This window comes from Engystomops pustulosus, chromosome 6, assembly GCF_040894005.1.
Source record: "Engystomops pustulosus chromosome 6, aEngPut4.maternal, whole genome shotgun sequence".
Classification (NCBI taxonomy): Eukaryota; Metazoa; Chordata; class Amphibia; order Anura; family Leptodactylidae; genus Engystomops; species Engystomops pustulosus.
In genome coordinates, this window is record NC_092416.1 from 135757481 (window position 1) to 135779297 (window position 21817).

Genomic DNA, 21817 nt, shown 5'->3' on the forward strand with positions numbered 1-21817 from the left:
TCCCCCGGAACAGGCTTTCACTGGGGCATGGGGGGTGAACTTCCGGCACCGCTACTTCCGGCCCGGAAGAGCTGTGTCAGGGTGCAGGAATAGGGCAAGATGGCGACAGCGGCTGTGATCGAGTTCCAGAGAGCGCAAGAAATGCTGGTGACGGACCGGGCGGCGAGTATAGACATCCTGCAGTCTATAGGTGAGCGGGGCGCCTGAGGGGGCCGGGGGAGGGCGCCGCTGCCGGCTGTGTATGGAGGGAACATGGAGCCCACACTGCTGACTGTGTGCCATTGTTAGAGCTGTGTGTAGATATGTGGTGCCCTGGTGTAGTGGAGCTGCTGGGCCTAGTACCACACGTGATCACTGGTATACACCTATAGGAAGCTATAGGATAGGCAGTGCTGTATACATATATCTACACATACCTATATATAGAGAAATTATATCCAGGAGCTACACTCATAGATGAACAACACCCAACCATGACCATTGTCACAGAGCCCTGTTCTATTCAGCTGTAATTTGGGAAAGTTGGGTCACCCAGCTTTCCTATAGTCATAAATGGTAGGGGCAAAGATTCACTCCATGACTAGGCCGCTCAGCCTTTGCACAACATATCAGAATGTTGTAAGTGTGACCATATTGGTTAGTGTCTCATCATATTGAAACTGTAAATTAGGGGCAGGCCAGAGTTCCCAGGCTTTTAGGTTTATAAAACTTAAAGGGGATGTCTGGAGGGTGCGTTGTCACATTTACGATTTAAGATGCTGTTTCTGATGTCCAAACCAGAAGTGGAATGAAAATACAGAAACATGTCTCACCGATTCTGACCCACTCCACCTTCTGGCTTCAAAGAATGCATCCAAAAAACATGGATGTTCTCTTCCAAAAACAGCTGATCATGGCCAGTGCTGGGTATTGCCACTAAGCTTCATTCATTCCTATAGAGCTGAGCTGCAATACCAGCACACATGGTCAGGTGTGGTGGTGTTTTTGGTATAAAGCAGCCATGTTTTTCACCCACCTGACAATTCTTTTAATCATTCTATAATAAATTACCCATTCAGCATCTTTCTAAAATTAGATGTTCAGTTACTTGCCAAGACCTCTGCTTTCTGTCAGTAAAGGATTACTTGTCCAGGTGTAATATCTCAAACCTGAGATATCCCTTCACTTGTGTTTATCCTAATTTTTTTTTTGATTCACTAGATACAGTTGTAACAAAACCCTTAGTTTTAAAAAGTTAACTCTTAACTAGTTTTTCATCCTGGATTGTAAGACAAAATGCATCTATAACATATATTTACATCACAGGATTAATGGGATTAGGAGAATTATAAATTTTACTTTCAGTGTTTCTCTAAAGGAATGTTCTGATATTTACAGGTGTTATCCTATTGATAATACTGACAGTGAGGATTCCTGCTAGGTTAAGAGATGAAGGGGGGGGGAATCAATAACTGAAACCTCAGAACCACCACAATCTCCATTCCACTTGTACGCCACTTATTTGTTGGCTTAGTTTATGCTGTGAAATATGCCAAATATGACTCTTTGTGGTGCAGTGTTGGCATTGTAGACTATAATAATTGGTACATATGCCAGTTTTTAACAAAACTTATGCCAGAAGTTGTCAAATCTTGCCTCACTTTCTTATGGCATGTTTAGGGCTCATGGGCGACTATGATTCAGAGATTTGGGAAACAGTGAATAGAGATTTTGTGCTATGTTCCTTTCCCCTGCACTAAACTTTACACTGTTTGCCAGTTTTGCCAAAAACTTTAATCCCATGAGTCACAGTAGTCACCTATTTGCTGGTTAGGATCTAAGTGTCTTATCAATGGACGTCTGGAAATCCATTGATCATAAGAACAGAGTTTTGTCTCCTCCTTTGAATGCACAGTCACTATGTTTACTGCCAATACATCATATCAGACCCCATAGTATTGTATCATTGTTTTGTTACTATGGGTTACAAGGACTATTGGTTAGTTTGTACCTTTCTTAGGGCTCCAATCAGCTAGCTGCTTACTTTTTCCATTTAATATGAAGACATTGTTGTGATTGGTTACTAAGGAATACTAAGCTACTAAATGTAAATTTAATGAATCAATTTTATTGGGCTTCATAGGGTTTTCTACCCAGTTGGGTTATATTTAACATGATATAAAGGATCCCCACTGTAAAACTTAAGGGATGTCACTGTAGGGGACCCTGCTCATACCTAGCACATGTAACGCCATGTTTCTGCAGCAATGTGTTGTCTCACCAGGGTGCAGTGAAGGGTCCTCCAGTCCTGTTCCACTTCAGTCTAATGATATGTCTTTTGTACTTTATTCACACTTGTTTTTTGTGTAACTTATGTGAACCCCTTATCAAATGTACAGCACCATGTGCTCTATAAATATATAATATTGAAGCAAATGCCAATAGCAACCACCCAATTACAGTTCAACTTTTTCTTTGTTCAGCATTTTCCATCAATGTGTTACCATACTGTGAAGATGTTGGATATAGAATTTATATCTTCTGTATCGAGTGTTGACGCTGTGATTGTTTACCTTGTAGTGAAGCGAGACATCCAGGAAAGCGATGAGGAAGCCGTACGCGTCAAGGAACAGAGCATTTTGGAGTTGGGTGGGCTCCTGGCCAAAACCGGACAGGCAGCCGGTGAGTTCAAAAGGGGACGCCCCGAGTTGTTAATTTTCTGTAGTCTCTGTATCTTTGTAAATAATTTTTACACATAAAACAAGAGTAGGAGACATTACCTAAAGGCCTAAACAAACAGATTTTATTGCCAGAAATGACATCTTGTCTGATATTACAGCTGATTTCCATTCATCACCTCCTTGTATTGTGTAACCATCTGATACTTTTAGATACATCTGTTCTTATTCTCAAATCTGAGTTAATAAAGAGGTTTTCTTAGAATCTTTGAAAACTCCATGGGATCTGTGGTGATAAAAATATTAAAAAAAATAATTGCCCTGCTTCAGCCACCATTGGGGTTTCCACTATTTTTGGAAATAAATCTGTTAATTGTGAATTCCTTAAAGGGGACTTATCACCATGAAAATGATGTGTTATTTTCACACAGAGTGTTATCTGAACAGGACATATTACAGGACAGTGAAGTAGCTGAGAGTCTTGTGCTTAGAGGCCTACATGCAGGAGCTGAGTAAATAATACTGTGTCCCATCTGCTCTGCTTCCCCTTTTCTATAACCTTCAGGTAGAACACTGTGCAGATTCTGCTCAGACTATCCAGCTCTAGAACATGCTACCTGCAGATTTCACAGTGTGCTATTGGCTGGCTGTGTGTTATAACGAGAAGGAGCTGAACCAATTGTAGATAGTGTACTATCTGCTCAGTTCCTCCTGCTCTATAACCTGCTACTTGCTGATAGGAAATTAAGTACAAACTGCTTGGCTTCTTCTGATTATACACAAAACACTATGAACAATACTCTTATCTACTCCTGCTCCATATCACACAGCCAACCAATAGGACACTACAACTTGTGCGCATCTCCTTGTGTTCCTGAACTCCACGTGTAGATGCTGCATGTTATAGAACAGAAGTAGCTGAAAGTATTTTGTACAATCTGCAAGCAGCATGTTATTGAGGAGGAGATGAGTGTATAATGCATAGTGTCCTATCTGCAGGCAGCATGTTATGAGCAGGAGGAAGGAGCCGGGTGTACAATGCATAGTGTCATATCTGCAGGCAGCATGTTATGAGCAGGAGGAAGGAGCCAATTGTATAGTGCATAGTGTCATATCTGTAGGCAGCATGTTATTGAGCAGTATGAGGTGAGAAGGTTTTTTTATAGGGGGAGATTTATCAGAAGTATCTGAGAGTAGAACTGGGCTAGTTGCCCATAGCAGCCAAAAGGAGCTCAGATTTCAGTTTTCTACAGCTCTTTTATAACAAACCCTTCTGCTCTCAAACCCTTCTGTTAAGTCTCCCCCATAGTGTCCTTTCTGCAGGCAGATTGTAAAAACTGGGCAGAGGATCATGATGCTCAGAGTATTGTGCAGGTACTATGTGCAGGTTGTGTGTTTAAGAGCAAGAGATGCTGAGCAGACTGAAATAAAGGATTGTGTAAAATATTTTATAAATAGTCAGTGATCTATTTCTCTGGTCTTTCTTTGTGTATGAAATAGTAGATGAGTCTCTACGTGTCCAGTAATACATTGAGGGCTGTCATTCGCTGACGGCGCTTCCTCCACTGACTCATCTGTGTATGACTGTGCATGTAGAGACAATTGTCAATCACTGATAGCCGGCCCCCCTGACTCGTCTATGGATTGTATACAAGTCTGTATGCAGTAAGTAATGACATGGACTAGAATCCTCTCCGAGGGCGTAGACAGAAATGATAGTGGGGTCATGCTAGTTGAACAGATGGTGGGATCTGCTGACTGGCTCTACTTTCTATCCCTGTAAATATTGTGCCACTTGTGTTAAGTGATAGGATGAGGTTTCGTGAATCTAATGTAATCTATACCGTATTATTAATTTTCTGAGTACATATAAATAGCAGCCAGCCCCCTGCTGAGATGGTATCACATGTTTATACAAATTACCCAAGTTATTTTCATACTGCATGTTATGTGAGAATTAATATTTCTGTAGCGTAGCATTAAAAGGACTGTCTAGGCCAGCGATGGGCAACCTTATGAGCTTGGTGTGTCAAAATTTGCCAAAAAACCGAGCATAACTCGGGTGGTGTGTCACCTTGACAAAAAACCCATAATTTTGTGATATTTATAGTTTAAATAACATATATGTATAATTATTTAACTTCTAGGGTACTTTAACCCTAGGTTGTGTGATTGATCCTACCATGTACTACCATACTACAGTATACTACAGTCTGGCAGTACATGGGGATTCTCCACATCATCTATTTATTACAATGTGCTGGACAATCTCTCAGCCTCCCGGCTACTGCACCTGGCCGTGTAGGAGCCGAGGATGAAACTTAACTCTCCGGCAGCCGCGTGTCACTGTAAATGGCTATGCGTGTCAGCACTGACACGCGTGTCATAGGTTGGCCATCACTGGTCTAGGCAGTAATATATTATATAATCACTTTGTAAATTATCTGCAACTCCACGAAAGCTATTTGCATAGTGTGATCTATCCTCTGTCCTTGTACACTTTTAGCCTTCTAACCTTCTTGCCTCTGTTTCAGAGCTTGGTGGTCTTCTAAAATATGTCCGGCCCTTCCTGAACTCCATCAGTAAGGCGAAAGCGGCTCGTCTTGTAAGATCCCTCCTGGACCTTTTCCTGGACATGGAAGCTGCTACTGGACAGGAGGTGAGGTTGTTATAGGCTTTCCTGAGAAGTATTATCTGCTTTGGGTGTATGAGGATGCTTACTTCAGATAACCAAGCGTGTGTTTAGTGCCATAGGGACAGGACATAAGGGACTACCAGGTACATCATGGGTCACTTGCTTCCCTGGAACTGGCAGATTTTGCATGCTGAATTCCAGACCATCAGAGAACTGTATATATATCACCTCCTCTTTGTACAGGAGTCATTAAAATCATTTTTTCCACTTAACTTTCACAACTCCATCTTTCATAAACCATAATATGCAAGTGGTTTGGAAACCCACCAGCTTACCTTGGCTAAACTGCATGAAGCCTTTATATGTGGAGGGGCTTTCAAGATCTTAATTCATCCCTAGCTATTCATCAAACTTTGTATAAATCGATATTTCACAAGTATTTTTGTATTCTCTTGTACTATCTTTTTAGAGAAAAGTACTTATTTCTTTGCTTTCTTGGCTACTCTCAGACCTCATGCCTTCCTGATAAATGTACTTTCTGTCTGACATCACTGCTGTATTCTGTCTTGCTAGTAAGGGTGCGGGCACATGTCCAGTTTAACGCATGTGTTTAAAAACGCATTGGAATAGCTGAAGTGTGATTTGCCTAATTAAACAGCTGTTAACATTTGCGTTTGCAAAACACAAAAGTTAACACTTGCGTTACTGAATGTGTTAACGGTTGCGTTTTGTAACTGCTGTTTAATTAGGCAAATCACTCTTCAGCTATTGCAATGTGTTTTTAAACGCATGCATTAAACGCAATGTGTGACCGCACCCTAAAGCAGACAGATCACTGAGATGTCAGATTACATAGAAGTTTTATCCAGAAAGGAGGGTGAGCAGTGAGTCTCAGCAGCTTGGTCTCCAACTAGCAGTCTAGAGAGGACAGCAAACTATAAATTACACTATATGCAAAAAGCATTGTAAACTTTATTCATTACCAAACAAGATACATATGACACACAATTAAAAACATCTAAAACATGTAATATACATACATATCGACTGGTGACCAAGGTGCAGGTCGACCCAATGAAGACCCCTGCTAAGTCCCCCTGTGGTGGACTGAAAACCTACCAACCAAAATATATAGAGGAATGCCAAGTCTCAACAAATCAAAATATCAGTAAATAGTAACAGTGCATCCCTAAAAATTCATGAATCCTGTGAACAGCCAAAGCATGAATCAAGTATCAAAAGGACTAAATAAGCCTGAAAGTGCATGTGATGTGCCAATAGTACCCAGGTATAGTAACCTAAAGTGCTCTCATAAGGCTGGCCATCAGGCGGTAGGGAAATGCAGGGGTAATGAGCTCCCCATGCGTATCGTCGTCCTAGACGACTTCCTCAGGGGTGAAAGCATGGGAGACCTATCTATAGAAGCCATCTATTGGCTGCATATCAAGGTTACAAACTATTAAAAAAGGATTGTAGACCAATAATTGATCCAGCGCTGTGAGATTATTTCTCTCTTGTAGTTTTTACGTTACTTGTGTGAATTGCAAATGCAGTTTGGCAGATGATCTCATGATCCCGGCTCCCCGCTGTGCTGTCAGCTGAGGCTCTGTGTACTGCTAATGGCTTTTAGTGCTGGGAGTCATGACTCTTCTCTGAGATAACACTTCAGAAAGCTGGTAAAGAGAGCCATATAATGGATTGGAAGTAGAGATGTGAAAAAGTTAAAATGTGACACTAGGACTAAAATGTGGCGCAAACAACTCCAGAATTGTCACATTTTTCTTATTTCATCTGCATTGACTACAGCCTCTATAACCAGTGGTCTCTCTTTTAGGTGGAGCTGTGCTTGGAATGCATTGAATGGGCCAAGGCTGAGAAGAGGACCTTTCTGCGCCAGGCACTGGAGGTAAGTAACATATGATACAAATATATGTATGTAGACAGTTCTTAGGCGGCATTTTCTTATAGGGTTTTCCCATTTGTCAATAGGATCAGTACTTGTCTTCCATTATTAAAATATATCCTTTTTTTCCTCCTAGGCTCGGCTCGTGTCTCTCTACTTTGACACTAAACGTTACCAAGAGGCATTGCAATTAGGTAATTGTGCCAGAAGGTGGCAGTCATTCTCCATGTGGGATGTTACACATTCAGTTCATAAAGGGAGTCTGACTTGTCACTGTCTCAAATGGGCAGTGTTAACCCCTTACAGTAGCGGATGTCATATATAACACAGAGATGTAACCTTTCTGGAACATTCACAATCTGAGAACTCAGACTCCAAGTGTTCAACAACTTTTCAGCTTTCTCCCTTGTCGTTTGTATAAGGTGCTGTTGATTTGGTTTCCTAGAAACTACTGACAGGCTTCCTTTAAGCCTCTAGTGCTCAATGGATACACAGTCACAATTTATCCTTTGATACTTGGGATCTTTATAGTTCCCAGATTGCTGTATTCCCCTGTAATAGATGCCTTTTGGTCTCCCCTTCTACCCCATGAGGCTCAGTGTGACTTTCCCCATCACACAGCATATTCGCTATGACCTGAAGTCACATTCTACATGCTTGTCTTTGAGAGCTAAACTATTCCTCAGACTATTGATAAACTTTATAAAAGAAGCTGCTGAACATTAAGAAACCACTTTGTGTTCTGTGCTTTATGTGTAGATATTACATTTGAGGGCCAGGCACCTCTGTCAATTAAAGCTTATCCATCCTTATGTCTTTTAGGTTCACAACTTCTAAGAGAACTGAAAAAGATGGATGACAAAGCCCTTTTGGTGGAGGTTCAACTCCTGGAGAGCAAGACCTACCATGCCCTTAGCAACTTACCCAAAGCCAGAGCCGCCCTAACGTCTGCCCGTACTACAGCCAATGCCATCTATTGCCCACCCAAGCTCCAGGCTGCACTGGACATGCAGTCAGGTGAGTAACTAACATTCATGCCTTTGTACATTCCGAATCATTGACTTTAGTCTATCGCTATGGCAAATAATTTGACTCTAATCGGTGGTTGATATTTCAGGTATTATCCATGCAGCAGAGGAGAAGGACTGGAAAACGGCTTACTCTTATTTCTATGAGGCATTTGAGGGGTATGACTCCATTGACAGCCCCAGAGCTATCACAGCCCTGAAGTACATGCTGCTCTGCAAGATCATGTTGAACACGTAAGTCTCTCTATAAAGAGAGTAGGAGACTAGAAAGAAGTCTCTACTTTAATTCTTAAAATTGCAGAAGCCTTTTCTTTAGTGATCATGGCAACACTCATTGCCCTGTGTTCTGGCTTTATACTGTGACAAGTCATCGTATATTTCAAAAATTCTTTGTTTATGTATGTTGGATGATTATGATATAGATCTACTCTCCTTATGATGGGACAACTTGATTAAGATCATATGTCTTCATATGTTGCGGATATACTAGCAGTTTTAACTTGCACACAAATACTACTTGAGTATACATGCAGTCTCCAGGTTATGTACAAGATGGGTTCCATAGGTTTGTTCTTAAGTCGAATTTGTATGCAAGTCGAAACTGTATTTTATAATTGTAGATCCAGACACTTTTTTTTTTTAAATATATATATACTGTAATGGGACCAAGGATTATCAATAAAGATTCATTAGACACTTTACAGCAGATCATTGCAGCCTGGGACTATAGTAAAGCATCCAGAGAGCTTCATCAGAGGTCACAGTGATAGAGGTCCATCTGTAACTAGAGGTCGCCTGTAAGTCGGGTGCTCTTAAGTAGAGGACTGGCTGTATGTCTTCTGTTTTGTTTTCTGTATTCACAGTAGCCAGTCAGTGACTAAGAAGTCAGGTACCAGGCGCTCTCCTTATAACTTTAGAGGACTATGTTTGTTTTTAGAGGACTATGTTTGTTTTTCGTTTTTCGTTCGTTTTCTTTTTTGTAGCCAAACGAGATAATGATTATTTTGTGCTTTCTCAGCTACTTTGACATAGGACTGCATATTAAGCTGGTGGATCTTCTTTAAATCTAGATCCTGGATACCAGGATGTTACATCCTTACAACATCGCCAGTGCCTGAAATAACTGGATTTTCTGTAATTTTGAGATTACTTGATGTTAATTGGTCAGATACAATCATGGCACATTGTGTTTTAGGATTATAATTGGACTTTTTCGTTACTTACATGTTTTTGGATTTTTTTCTCTTCCTATAGACCAGAAGACGTGCAGGCCCTGGTTAGCGGGAAGCTAGCACTCCGTTACGCTGGACGGCAGGTTTGTATTCGGTGGCTTTCACATCACTGTACTGTGGGATCTCTTAACCCCTACGGGACACAGCATCTTTTGGCCTAAAGGACGCGGACCCATTTTTCAAATCTGGCCTGTGTCACTATAAGTGGTTATAGCGTGGGAACGCTATGAGAAATCCAGGGGATTTTGAGATTGTTTTCTCGTGACACATTGTACTTCAAATTAGTTTAAAAATTTGGATGAAATCTTTTGCGTTTAGTTATGAAAAAAAACAAAATTTGGCAAAAAATTGGAAAAATTCTATATTTTCAACGTTCTAAATTCTCTACTTTTGATGCAGATAGTCATAGCACCCAAATAAATTCATAACTTACATTTCCCAAATGTCTGCTTTATGTTGGCATGGTTTTTTTAAGATTCCACATATTTTACTAGAATGTTCTGAGGCTCAGAATTTAGGTATCATTTTTCACATTTTTTGTAAAATCACCAAAACCCGTACTTAGATGGACCTGCTCAACTTCTAATTGACACTGAGAGGCCTAAATAATAGCTAGACTCATAAATTACCCCATTGTGGAAACTACACCCCTCAACGTATGAAAAACCACTTTTAAGAAGTTTGTTAACCCTTTAGGTGTTTTATAGGGGTTAAAACAAAACGGAGGTGCAGTCTGAAAATTGTAATATTTTTTCACAATACACTCATTTTGGGTGGAAAATTAAACATTTACAATGGATTAAATGAAAAAAGGCTCCACAAAGTTTGATACCCAATTTCTCCCGAGTACACCGATACCCTACATGTGGTGGTAACCTGCTGTATGGGCACACGGCCGGGCATAGAAGGGAAGGAGGCGCCATCCAAATCAGATTTGCTATGTCACATTGTACAGGCTATAATTTTTTTCTTTTTTTATTGAGGACCTATAGGGGCTTATTTCTTTTGCCACATGAGATGCACTTTTCTGGTACATAATTTTGGGGCATCTATAGCTAATTGGTGAGATTTAATTAAAGCTTTGTTGGTGGAGGAAATGAAAATCGTCAATTTTTAGGAACATTTTTATGTGGTTTTTTTTTGGCCGTTAACCATACCATAAAAATAGTATATTATTTTTATTCTATGGGTCGCCACGATTACAAAAATACTTCATTTATATATATTTTTAATTTTTTCCCATTTTTACTGAATAAAAAGTAATTTGGCAAAATTGTTGTTAATTTTAGCATCACCGTCTTTCATATGCATAACTTTTTTATTTTTCACCTCACAAATCTGTTTAAGGGCTTATTTTTTGCGAGAAGGATTGTTCTTTTTAGTGGTCTTATTTTAGATTGCGTAACTTTTTTAAATCACTTTTTAGAGCATTTTTAAAGGGCATTAATAAAAAATCATCTTTTTTTCAGAGAGAGTTTTTTGAGGTTGTTTTTTACGGGGTTCACTTTGCGGATCTAATAACGATTCTGTTTTATTATGCAGATTGTTACGGACGCAGGGATACCAAATATGTGGGGGTTTTGTGTATTTTATTCAATTGTACTGAATAAAAACTAATTTGGAGAAAATCTTATTCATTTTAGCATCACCATCTATTCATATGCATAACTTTTTTATTTTTTGGCTGACAAATCTGGTTAGGGGCTTATTTTTTGCGAGAACAGTTGTTCTTTTTAGTGGGCTTATTTTAGAGTGCATAAAATTTTTTAAATCACTTTTTAGAGCATTTTTTATAGGGTATTAATTAAAAATTATCTTTTTTTCGGAACGTTTTTTGCGTTTTTTTCCTCCGGCGTTTACCGTGCGGGTCCAGTAACAATTCTGTTTTATTATGCAGATTGTTACGGACGCGGCAATACCAAACATGCGGGGGTTTTTTGTGTTTTTATGTTTTTTATACTTTATTAAGTGTTTTTATGGGAAAGTGACATTTTAGGGGCTTATATTTTTATGTATTTATTTTTTATTTATTATAATGTGTAGTGTTAAGTGTTTTTGCATAATTTTACTTCTACATACTTGAACTTAAACCAGTGATACTCTGATCACTGGTTTAAGTTCAATACACTGCTCTACAATACTATTTTATTGTAGAGCAGTGTAAACTGTCTGAGCAAGCTTGCGCATGCTCAGACAGTTTACAGCCAGACCCGGAAGGGTTCTGGCTGCCATGGAAACCGGGCAGCTCCGGGGCACATGCCAGTCCTCGGAGCTGCCCAGGAGAGGATCGGATCCCCCGGTAAGCGGCACGGGGGATCCGATCCATAGGGGGAAGACCCTTACACGCCGCGGTCATGCTTGACCGCGGCGTGTAAGGGGTTAACACCCGCGATCGGAGTCGGCTCCGATCGCGGGTGTTAGCGCAGGCTGTCAGCTGTACTAGACAGCTGACAGCCGCTGCTTCTGGTACCGGCTCCGTTCGTGAGCCGGTGCCAGAAGCAGGACGTTATAGTGCGTCCTGGTGCGCTAAGTATCTAGCCACCGGGACGTACTATAACGTCCTGGTGCGCCTAGGGGTTAAACATTTATGTGGTGTGTGTGTGGTGCAATAATAAACAATGTGTCAGGTTTGGAACCTGTCATCAGCAATTGGTCTAATGTACCACTACCACTATATTGTCAAACAGCGCAACACCTTCTAGTTTTTTGTTTCTTTCGTGGTGCAGTGTGATGGCCTCATCCAGAAAATGAACTTTGAAGTGAAGTCAAGTTCTCTCTTCCTTGACTTCATTTCAAAGTAGATTTTCTGGATGATGCCACCACACTGGATACTGAAAGAAACACTATCTGGAAGGTGTTCAACTGCTTGGTAACATACAGATAGGGGTTCATTAGGTCAATTTCTGTTGACAGGTTCCTTTTAAACATATTTGTGAATATCCCGAAAATTGCATGAAGCATTTTCCATGCAGCAGTATGCATTATAAGAAATGTACCACTATATTTTAGTGCCTATCGTCTTCTCAACGATCCCGGCGCTGGTTGTCTTTAATGTTGACACGCCGGTATCACTGTAAAAAAAAAAAAAAAAAAAAGGGGTTATAAAGAACAGCCACAGTGCGTCCTTCTCTGGGCTGTTAATTATTCACGCCTCTCGCTGGACGTCATCTCCCTCTCCCCTGCTGGAGGAGGAGGTGACGTCACGCAAGAGGCATGAATAATCAACAGCCCAGAACCGGACATTACGCACTGTGGCTGCTTTTTATAACACTTTTTTTTTTTTTACATGCAAACCGGCGTGTCAACATTAAAGACCACCAGCGCCGGGATCATTGAGAAGAAGGCTATGGGTAAGTATGTGTAGTTTAATTTTACCAAATAATACTGGTAGATTTTTTTAAAATATCATCATATTACACACTCTCCAAATAATTGTGCTTCTTGTAATCTTTGCACATATCAGGTCTGCCTCTGTAACTTGGCATATATCTTGTAGGAGATCTCCAGTAGGTCTCAAATCTGTGACATCTGTTATTGATGGAACTTTTCCCTGATGGGACAGCTCCTTTTATCTCCACTTAAAAGTGGTCTTGGCAACTATTTAAGTTGCTATTAAGAGAAGTCTGATTAATGAAGGTCCGCCTGCATGCACCCCCACTGATCACAAGAATGGACCCATCATCAGTCTTGAGAATAGGGCGTGTCTTCTCATTAATGGCTCGGAAAATTGAAGAACGGTGTTGGAAAGTTCTGTGCACAGCACCCAGGTATCTCCAGCACTCTACAGATGTAAATTAAAGGGCACCTACCACCCCGATTCTACCTATAAAGGTAGAAGGGGTGGTAGGTGGATGGATGGGACGTGAGGATAGCCCTTTTTTGGGCTAATCCTCACGTCCCGGGTGTCTTTTAGAAAACTTTATTACATGTATAAGCTAATTTTTTTTATGCGGCTACTGGGGCGTGGAGTAGCCGGACATTAAGCTACTAGTCGCGACTACTCCACGCCCCAGTAGCCGCGTTACTCCGCCTACCAGGTAATCTTCGGCGCGCAGCTCCTGGTAGCTGCGAGCCCTCGTCCGAGTCCCCCGGGTACTGCGCATGCGCAGTAGTTCCGGCCCCGGAGCCGCGGCCGCGCAGCCGAAGGCCTGCGTTCTGCGCATGCGCAGAACGCAGGGGACCCGGACGAGGGCGCACAGCTACCAGGAGCTGCGCGCCGAAGATTACCTGGTAGGCGGAGTAACGCGGCTACTGGGGCGTGGAGTAGCTGCGACTAGTAGCCTCATGTCCGGCTACTCTACGCCCCAGTAGCCGCATAAAAAAATTAGCATATACATGTAATAAAGTTTTCTAAAAGAAACCCGGGACGTGAGGATTAGCCCAAAAAAGGGCTATTCTCACGTCCCATCCATCCACCTACCACCCCTTATACCTTTTATAGGTAGAATCGGGGTGGTAGGTTCCCTTTAAAGTACCCGCTCTACAATTTCTGACAGATTGTGTCAATTTCTGTGTAGATTTGTTTCTCAGCCATATGTGCACCACAGATTGTAGATCTTTCGCTGTGGATACTGTTTTGCTGTGTTTATCAATATTTAAAATATTGTCTGTCATCCCAGAAACACTTTAACCATGAATGAATGTATGTTATTTCCTTACAGACAGAAGCATTGAAGTGTGTTGCCCAGGCCAGCAAGAACCGCTCGCTTGCCAATTTTGAAAAGGTAAGTCTGTCCTTTCCTTTTATAATGTGCTCAAGTGATAATGATGGGCTTGTATAGTACTTTCTATGATCAGCCAGTAAAATCCTGATGAATCTCTTCTACAGGCACTGACAGATTACAAGGCAGAGTTGAGGGAGGACCCAATTATTAGCACTCATCTGGCTAAACTCTATGACAACCTGTTGGAACAGAACCTTATTCGAGTCATTGAGCCTTTTTCTAGGGTACAGGTAGGTATCAGTGTGATGGGAAAGTACTCCTGGAATAATTTGATGCAATGGTGGATTGCTAGGATGGCACAAACTCTTTGTATATATATGCCTCCTTTCTGCACAATATGGACATTTTCACATAGCAGTATTTTGCATCGGTATTTGGAGAACAAAATTAGTATAGTCATTATAGTCTAATGGGAAGAGTTGAACTTTTAGGAAATGTACCACCAGGATCAAGGATTGTAAACCAAGCAGACTTGCATACTAGCAGCATCTGCTCATCTTTTGGCTTCTTATGCCCTGCTTTTTAAGGGAAAAAAACGTTAAAAATTCTGCTAATAAGCCAGATGGGCCCCGGACTCCATTAAGAACTATGGAACCCGGAGCCCCTCCGGCTCATTTGCAGAATTTTTAAAGCCTTTTTTTTGTAAAAACAATTACATTAGAATCTAAAAGAGGGCAGCTGTCAGAGGACACACCCCCGAATGTACGTGTGCATTGTTTACAATCCTTTATACTGGTGGTAGATTTTCTTTAGTTTCCAAATTTGACTTCCAAATATTGATGTACAGTACTGACTCACTGAATGCTGTGAGAATGTTGCTAAACTTACATTATTTCTAATCTAATTTGTATAGGGAACTAAATGAGATTGGAAGTAGCCTGTCCTTTTTCTGGCTCTCACATAGGGAATAGGGTAGACATTGTCAAAGAGTTTTTATAGTAAAACAGTTTTAAAAAAAAATGGGCAAAGTCTAACCTCTTCCTGTATATACCCTACAGCCAAATTGAGGTTGGCCTTACTCATGATATTGTTTGTGCTCTCACTCAGTAGTTTAGCACCAAATCCAGTGATATTGCTACAAGTAAATCCACTGAACACTGCATAGTGTATATAGTGACTGACTAATAAAATGACTATCCTGGAAACTTTCATTGCATGGAGGAGAATGCAGCATGTAATAAGTAGTAGAAACCAGCAGTGAAACAGTTACATGAAGTGTACTGTATGTGCTGTTTGGTTAATAGCTTCTCTGAACTGTGCAGAAAGTGTCAGTAGATGATGAGGGATGGGTTACAGAGAGTCTGAGAATGTGAACAGGGGAGATCTTTTAATTCTGTGTAGGGGACTTCTGCATCCACAGGGCAACACACGCTCAACTCTGCTATGCACACACAGAGCACTGTCATATGACCTCCCCCTCCTTCTTCCTCTGTGAGCAGAGAGCAGCAGCCCCTCCTTCTATGAGTTCTATTTTGTTTACAACTTTAAGCATCATAACAGAAATCGGCACAGCCAGGAGCTAGGGCAGCGACAGGCTAAACTGAGGAGGATAGCAAAGAAACTATTGCTCATAGGTTTTCAAAAGTTATCCTACATCCCAAGAGCTGTAGATTTGTGGGAAAAAGAGTTGTGCTTTAAATTATTTTGAGTAAAAGTAGGAGGAGGAGAAGCACCTTTCAATTATTTGTCTGACCCATTATGATCCACACCTGCTTTTGGCTTCAAAAACTGCATCTGAAAAACTGACCGTGTGCCATCACCCTTAGGGTGACCTCACCTGAGCGCCTCATGGCTCCGGCAACAACTAATTATGCGATGAATGTAATTATTAGTTTCTGGATTATATATTTATCATTTTGACAGACAGCATTTTAATGGGGATAGTTTTTTTCAATTCTATTAGTCTCGTTAGGAGACTGGATTGCTTCATTATGCATGTAGGTGTAATCTAATGTAAGGCAATCTAATGAGTTTTTTTTTTCCATAATACTTAACTATTTGATCTGTCCCACCTGCTTTTGATATAACTTTTAATTTGTTTTTTGTGTAGATTGACCACATATCCAGTCTCATCAAACTGTCGAAGGTAAGGAATAATTCCCTTGCAGGTATTCAGTCCATCCAGTGTATTCTAACATTGTAGTTTTCTACATTGCTATTTCTGTAGGGAGAATCATAAGGTAGTTTCACACTATGAACTTGTATGGCTTGTTAGCAGGACCCACAGGAAGAGGGACTTTCAGTTCTATATTTATAGCCATCGAAGAGGTGGTTGTAAATGTGCACTCTATTACACTCTATTACAGTGAATTGGGAGATGGATGTGTGGCTGTGTATTTTCACCCACCTCTCAACAATGGGAACACTAAACATTGACACAGCCCATTACATACAGAGGTTGTATGTAATGCACCATGTAGATGGGGGAGACGGTGACACGTGCACTTTCCAGGAGCTCTTTCATCTCTGACACTGACCAAACGTGCAGAACTAACACTTGTTGTGCAACTTGATTTTGTCCTGTTGTGTAAATTCCTCTATTTTTTTTTTTCTCTTAGCCCGAGGTAGAGCGTAAACTCTCCCAGATGATCCTAGACAAGAAATTTCATGGTGAGAACTACATCCAGACTGGTTTAACATGACTTAGAGCTTATGACATTCACTTGTTTTCCCCAAGTGTTGAGTCTTGTCTGGTGAGAAAAGGTTTAATATGTTGGTACATTTAGTCTAAATGAGACGTTTCCAGCCATCTGGGCAGAATTTATTAGCACATGAGTGCGGAGGATTAGCGGAGGCTCAGGGGGCGGGCTGCGTGCTGAAGATAAGGGATCAAGCAGATGAGCGCTCCCTGGAGGCCACCTAAATACCGGTTATGTAAAGCGCTCAGATCATTCCTAATTGTTAGGTTTCTTGGAAAAAAAAAATCCTGTTTAACTACAATATACTTTTACACTTTCAAACTATGCAATTTTACAGCTTGTAGATGACCTACTTGTTATCCCCAGGCTTCTATGTTTAACAGCTTTTCTCATGCAAGATTCTTTAACATTCGTGAGTGTAACATAGTTAGACTGACCTTGTTTAGTATAATAGAGTATCGCTACTAATGAATGGCCTGTTTAAGGGGTCTTCCAGGTATGTGTCTATATTTGGTCCGTTTTTTCCCAATTATCTTAATAGATAAACAGGTTGTAAGCAGCCAAACGCATGGTAAACTGCCAAAAATGGACTGAAAACGGATGTTTAAAAATGGACCAAAAACGCCATGTGTGGCATCACCTTTAGACACTCAAGTCCCCTACTTTTCAGCCGATTCAACAGAGATGGAAGTCCAGGTCTGCTGTCAGTGGTAGACTCAGAGAATTTGATTCCTGTTATTATGACTGCTGGCTCAGCTGATCAGTGGGGTCCTTATCGGGAGATAGGTCGGGGGTCTCGAATCTCCAACCCTACTGATCTGATATTAATGATATATCCTTTAGAACCCCATTAAGAGTTACAACTGGACTTGAACAGTAAACAGTAGTATATGCCTTTATTTTAATTGGGGGTATTTTATTAAAATTCCATGTTTGAGGGCAGATGCACGCATGCCATGTGTGTTTTTTGAATGGACAGCACACGCCTGCAATGTTTTGCAATGCACTCGAGTCCACGACCGTGCAATCCATTATAGCAGAGAATGTCCTGGTCAGAACCTTTTAATGTTTGATATTCACATTAATGTTTTTCATGGATGGTTTTTGGAACATTCATCTACAGGTAGCCCAGGTTATTTAGGATTGCCTTATGTATTGAGACTTTAACCTTTTATTTTCTCTCTTTACAGGTATTCTAGATCAGGGAGAGGGGGTCTTGATCATTTTTGATGAACCACCTGTAGATAAGACGTACGAAGCAGCTCTGGAAACCATTCAGAACATGAGCAAAGTGGTGGATTCTCTGTATAACAAGGCCAAGAAGCTCACATAGGTAAGTGGCAGAGGGTGCAGGTGATTATTAGAGTTAGCTGAGGCTGTGTTTACTTTGCATTACGTTTACAGTTTTAATGTAATGTGTAATCACAAATGGATAGATTACACGTGTCGGTGTGCGTTTTAGAGTATTTGTGGCCTACTTGTGCATATATTCGGGGACCAAACCTTTTTATCTCCTTGCATGGAAACGCTGTATTTTGTTCAGTCACATAGGGAAGTGCAGCCAGCACCACATCATCACTACCTATTATAGAAGATTCAAACCAAAACCAGGAGTGGATTCCAAAAACTATTCCAAAGACTGCTTCTAAGGGTGATGCCACATGTGGCGTTTTCAGTCCGTTTATAAATGCATGCATTTTTTACCATTTATCATGTGTTTGGCTGCTTTATACCTCTTTATCTTAATAGATATACAGGTTCAAAGCAGCCAAACTCTTGGTAAACGGTAAAAAAACGGATGCGTTTTAAAAACGCATGCTTAAAAACGGACCAAAAACGTTTTTTGAAACCTGTCAAAAACGGCCTAAAAAAAGCCACTTGTGTCACCACCCTTAGGGTGGTGACACACGTGGCGTTTTTAGGCAGTTTTTGGGCCGTTTTTAGTGCGTTCTCAGATCATAAAAAACGCATGCATTTTTGACAGGTTTGACCAATTATCTTAATTCAAACTGGTCAAAAACGCATGCGTTTTTTAAGGCATGCGTTTTTTTCCAATCTGAAAACGTACTAACTAAAAACTGCCCAAAAACGCCACGTGTGTCTTCACCCTTAGGGTGGTGACACACATGGCGTTTTTAGGCCGTTTTTGGGGCCTTTTTTACAGGTTTGACCAATTATCTTCAAATTAGTCAAAAACATGCATTTTTTGGCGGCCTGCTTAAATGCGATCCAAAAACACGATCACAACGCCACGTTTAGGGCATGCATTTTCAGTCCTTTTTAAAATGCGTCCTTTTTTAGGCCGTTTCTGCCCATTTACCATGTGTTTAGCCGCCTAGAAACTGTTTATCTATTAAGATAATCAGGAAAAACTGTCAAAAATGCTTTTTTTTTAACTGACTGAAAATGCTACGTGTGGCATCACCCTAGGACTCTATGCACATGAATGAAGAACTAGTCCATTATAACAAATGCTTTTCTATGGACTCATACACAATTGTAGTTTCCACAGCCCTGTATAGGAGCAGATTGGCCGAGCATCGGCAGCTCCTATTCCTGCCAGGGTTTGTGGCTTGGACAGTCTTTTCTACTGTCACTGGAGCGTGACTGGATCTCACACCCGATGACACCTTAGGATGGGGACAATGCTGATGATTTACAGTTTCCTCATAGTGGATGGAATTTAACCTGTCAATTATTGCTGTTTTCGACTGGTTGTTGCCGGTTCTGCTATGGACTGTCACGCCATGTTTCCCTGGCCTAGAGGGGTTTTCTAGGAATTGTATTGATGAGTCTCCAGCACCGCAGTTGACCCTGTTGTGGCATCGCTGTCAGTAGGATATGTCCGCTGTGTAGCGGCCTGGATTATTCTTGCCCACATAACGCTTCACATCTGACCAGTTATAGGTGAGAGGTCTGTGAATATAAAGGCCCTGGTAAATGTCATTAATAAGCTCCATATTGGCTGGTATTACTGCAGTGCAGATGTTCAGAGAGACTTCCCTTATTTTGAGGTTGAAACCACATTAGATTAGGACAGAGCGATCTTTTATTTTTGGTAAGCGGAGGTTACACAACGTGAGCAAATGTCAAATATTGCTGCGGTGACGGCGGCTCTGACTGATAATGGCACGTTACTATGGGTGGCAATAACATGTGTGCCGTCTTTGGAGCAGTGTAACCATCTGCTTCTGCTTTACACACCAGGCAGACAGGACGCATTCATTGTTTCATTATTCGAGGTTTTCTTTGCTAATTGAAACAACCGCTGCTGGTTGTCATAAGGATGTAGCATCCTGTATGTAATAGTGCATCATGCTCCATGGTTATGTATTGCGCAAAAAAAGCGTGATCCAGGTCAGTGGAAATTTCTATTAACCTAATTTTAGTACTTTTTATTCAAGGTCTCCTGGATTTCAAAGTAGTTTGTTTCAGAAATTGCACCACTATTATCCATTAGCAGTGTCTGGCTGCACTTAAATACACACAATCCTTTTAACAGACTTTAAAACAGGTGATAGCACTAGGACCAAAGTCTGTCAGTCCCTTTTAAAGGGATCACCTGTCCAAATTGTAGGATTACACAAACTGGAGTCCCGCTATAGCTCTATTCACACAGAGGGAACACAGGACACATTCTTGTGATTGTTTGGGGCCCCAGTGTTAGACCAGACACTTCTCATTTGGGGTAATGTAATTTTGGTACAGCCCTTTTACACATTCTATAGCAATGTCTTTATTTTGGTCCTAATGTTTTCCATTTTTCATTTCAGACCATTGAAAATCATCAGCCATTAAGAAATCAGAGCGGCAGGAGCAGCGGACACCTCTCCTCCTCATGTGGGATGGTGGAAAAGGGGCAGGGGGTGCTGAAGGGAATCCTTTATTTTTTCCCCATCTTTCCTAGGAACATCTTTTTGTTTTGAATGAGCAATTTTAATATATTGATGAATGGGTGCATCCTTAGCACAGGCCTCTTCCAGGGTCTCTTGACTATTTCCACTCTTCCATCCCACGTCCAGGGGTCGGGGTTAGAACACTTGCTTGTTTTATAGGTCTTTCAGTGTACTTACCTGAAGCAGTGCTTGTGGGGGGTCTCTTTGAGCTTACCCATGGTCCCCCAGAGCCTTTGTTTCCGCAGGCAAACACTTGGCATGTGCTATATGTGGCACGAGCCACAGAGGCTGAACAGGGAAAAGACTCATCTGGGCTCACGGTTCAGCTCTGGTGGAGAACCCTCACTTTTCATAAATTAAACGGGTTTGCTGCTTGCAGGGATTTAACGAAACAAAAAATTGCCATTGCCGCTCCTGTTACCACTCCTCTAAGACATGCCCCCTCGTCCCTGCTGATGTCCTTTGGGTTTCAATGTCCCACAAGAGGTGCACAATTTCCACCCAGCTGAAACCAGAGTATATCTGATGTTCAGATGTGTTCCAATAAAGATCTTTTTTTTTTCTTTTTTCCTTGTCTTTGGTGTGTATAACCTCTGTGTGCTCCTCACCACATGTGTACACTACATATTAGGTGCACTACACACACAACTTCATCATGGGCTTTGTACAAGCTCAAGCAATTTTTTTTATGCTTCATGATAATCAAGCCAGCCCTCATCTGTTAGGCCACGGTCACACGGTCCGCTAGTCTTGGGTTTGTAACGCAATTTGCTGCAGGACTTGCTTTGGAAATCCCAAGGAAATCTTTGTAATGATTCAACCCTAAGGGTGAAGACACACATGGCGTTTTTGGGCCGTTTTTACTAAGTGCGTTTTCAGATCGTTAAAAAACGCTTCCGTTTTTTAAAAACACATGCGTTTTTTGAAACCGCATGCGTTTTTTGTCCATTTTTCATTGCGCAATTCCAGAAAAACGGACAAAAACGCATGCGTTTTCAAAAAACCCATGCGTTTTTAAAAAACGGATGCGTTTTTAACGATCTGAAAACGCACTTAGTAAAAACGGCCCAAAAACGCCACGTGTGTCTTCACCCTAAGGGTGA

At 41.1% G+C, this 21817-nt stretch overlaps 1 protein-coding gene across 1 annotated transcript; it reads left to right on the top strand.

Annotated features, from left to right (window-relative positions):
- PSMD11 (proteasome 26S subunit, non-ATPase 11) lies at positions 1–21280 on the top strand. The gene is made up of 14 exons (XM_072111181.1): positions 1–190; positions 2560–2661; positions 5192–5316; positions 7127–7198; positions 7332–7389; positions 8018–8212; positions 8313–8457; positions 9478–9538; positions 14117–14179; positions 14284–14409; positions 16230–16265; positions 16738–16789; positions 18009–18151; positions 20592–21280. The coding sequence occupies exons 1-13, from the start codon at positions 100–102 to the stop codon at positions 18149–18151; spliced, it is 1269 nt and encodes a 422-aa protein (XP_071967282.1). The 5' UTR covers positions 1–99; the 3' UTR covers positions 20592–21280.
- The last annotated feature ends 537 nt before the right edge of the window (positions 21281–21817 follow it).

Coding starts and splice junctions, on each gene's coding strand:
- PSMD11 (XM_072111181.1), top strand. CDS start 100: ATGGCGACAGCGGCTGTGATCGAGTTCCAGAGAGCGCAAGAAATGCTG. Junction 191..2,559: donor AGACATCCTGCAGTCTATAG/GTGAGCGGGGCG, acceptor TTTACCTTGTAG/TGAAGCGAGACATCCAGGAA. Junction 7,199..7,331: donor TTCTGCGCCAGGCACTGGAG/GTAAGTAACATA, acceptor TTTTCCTCCTAG/GCTCGGCTCGTGTCTCTCTA.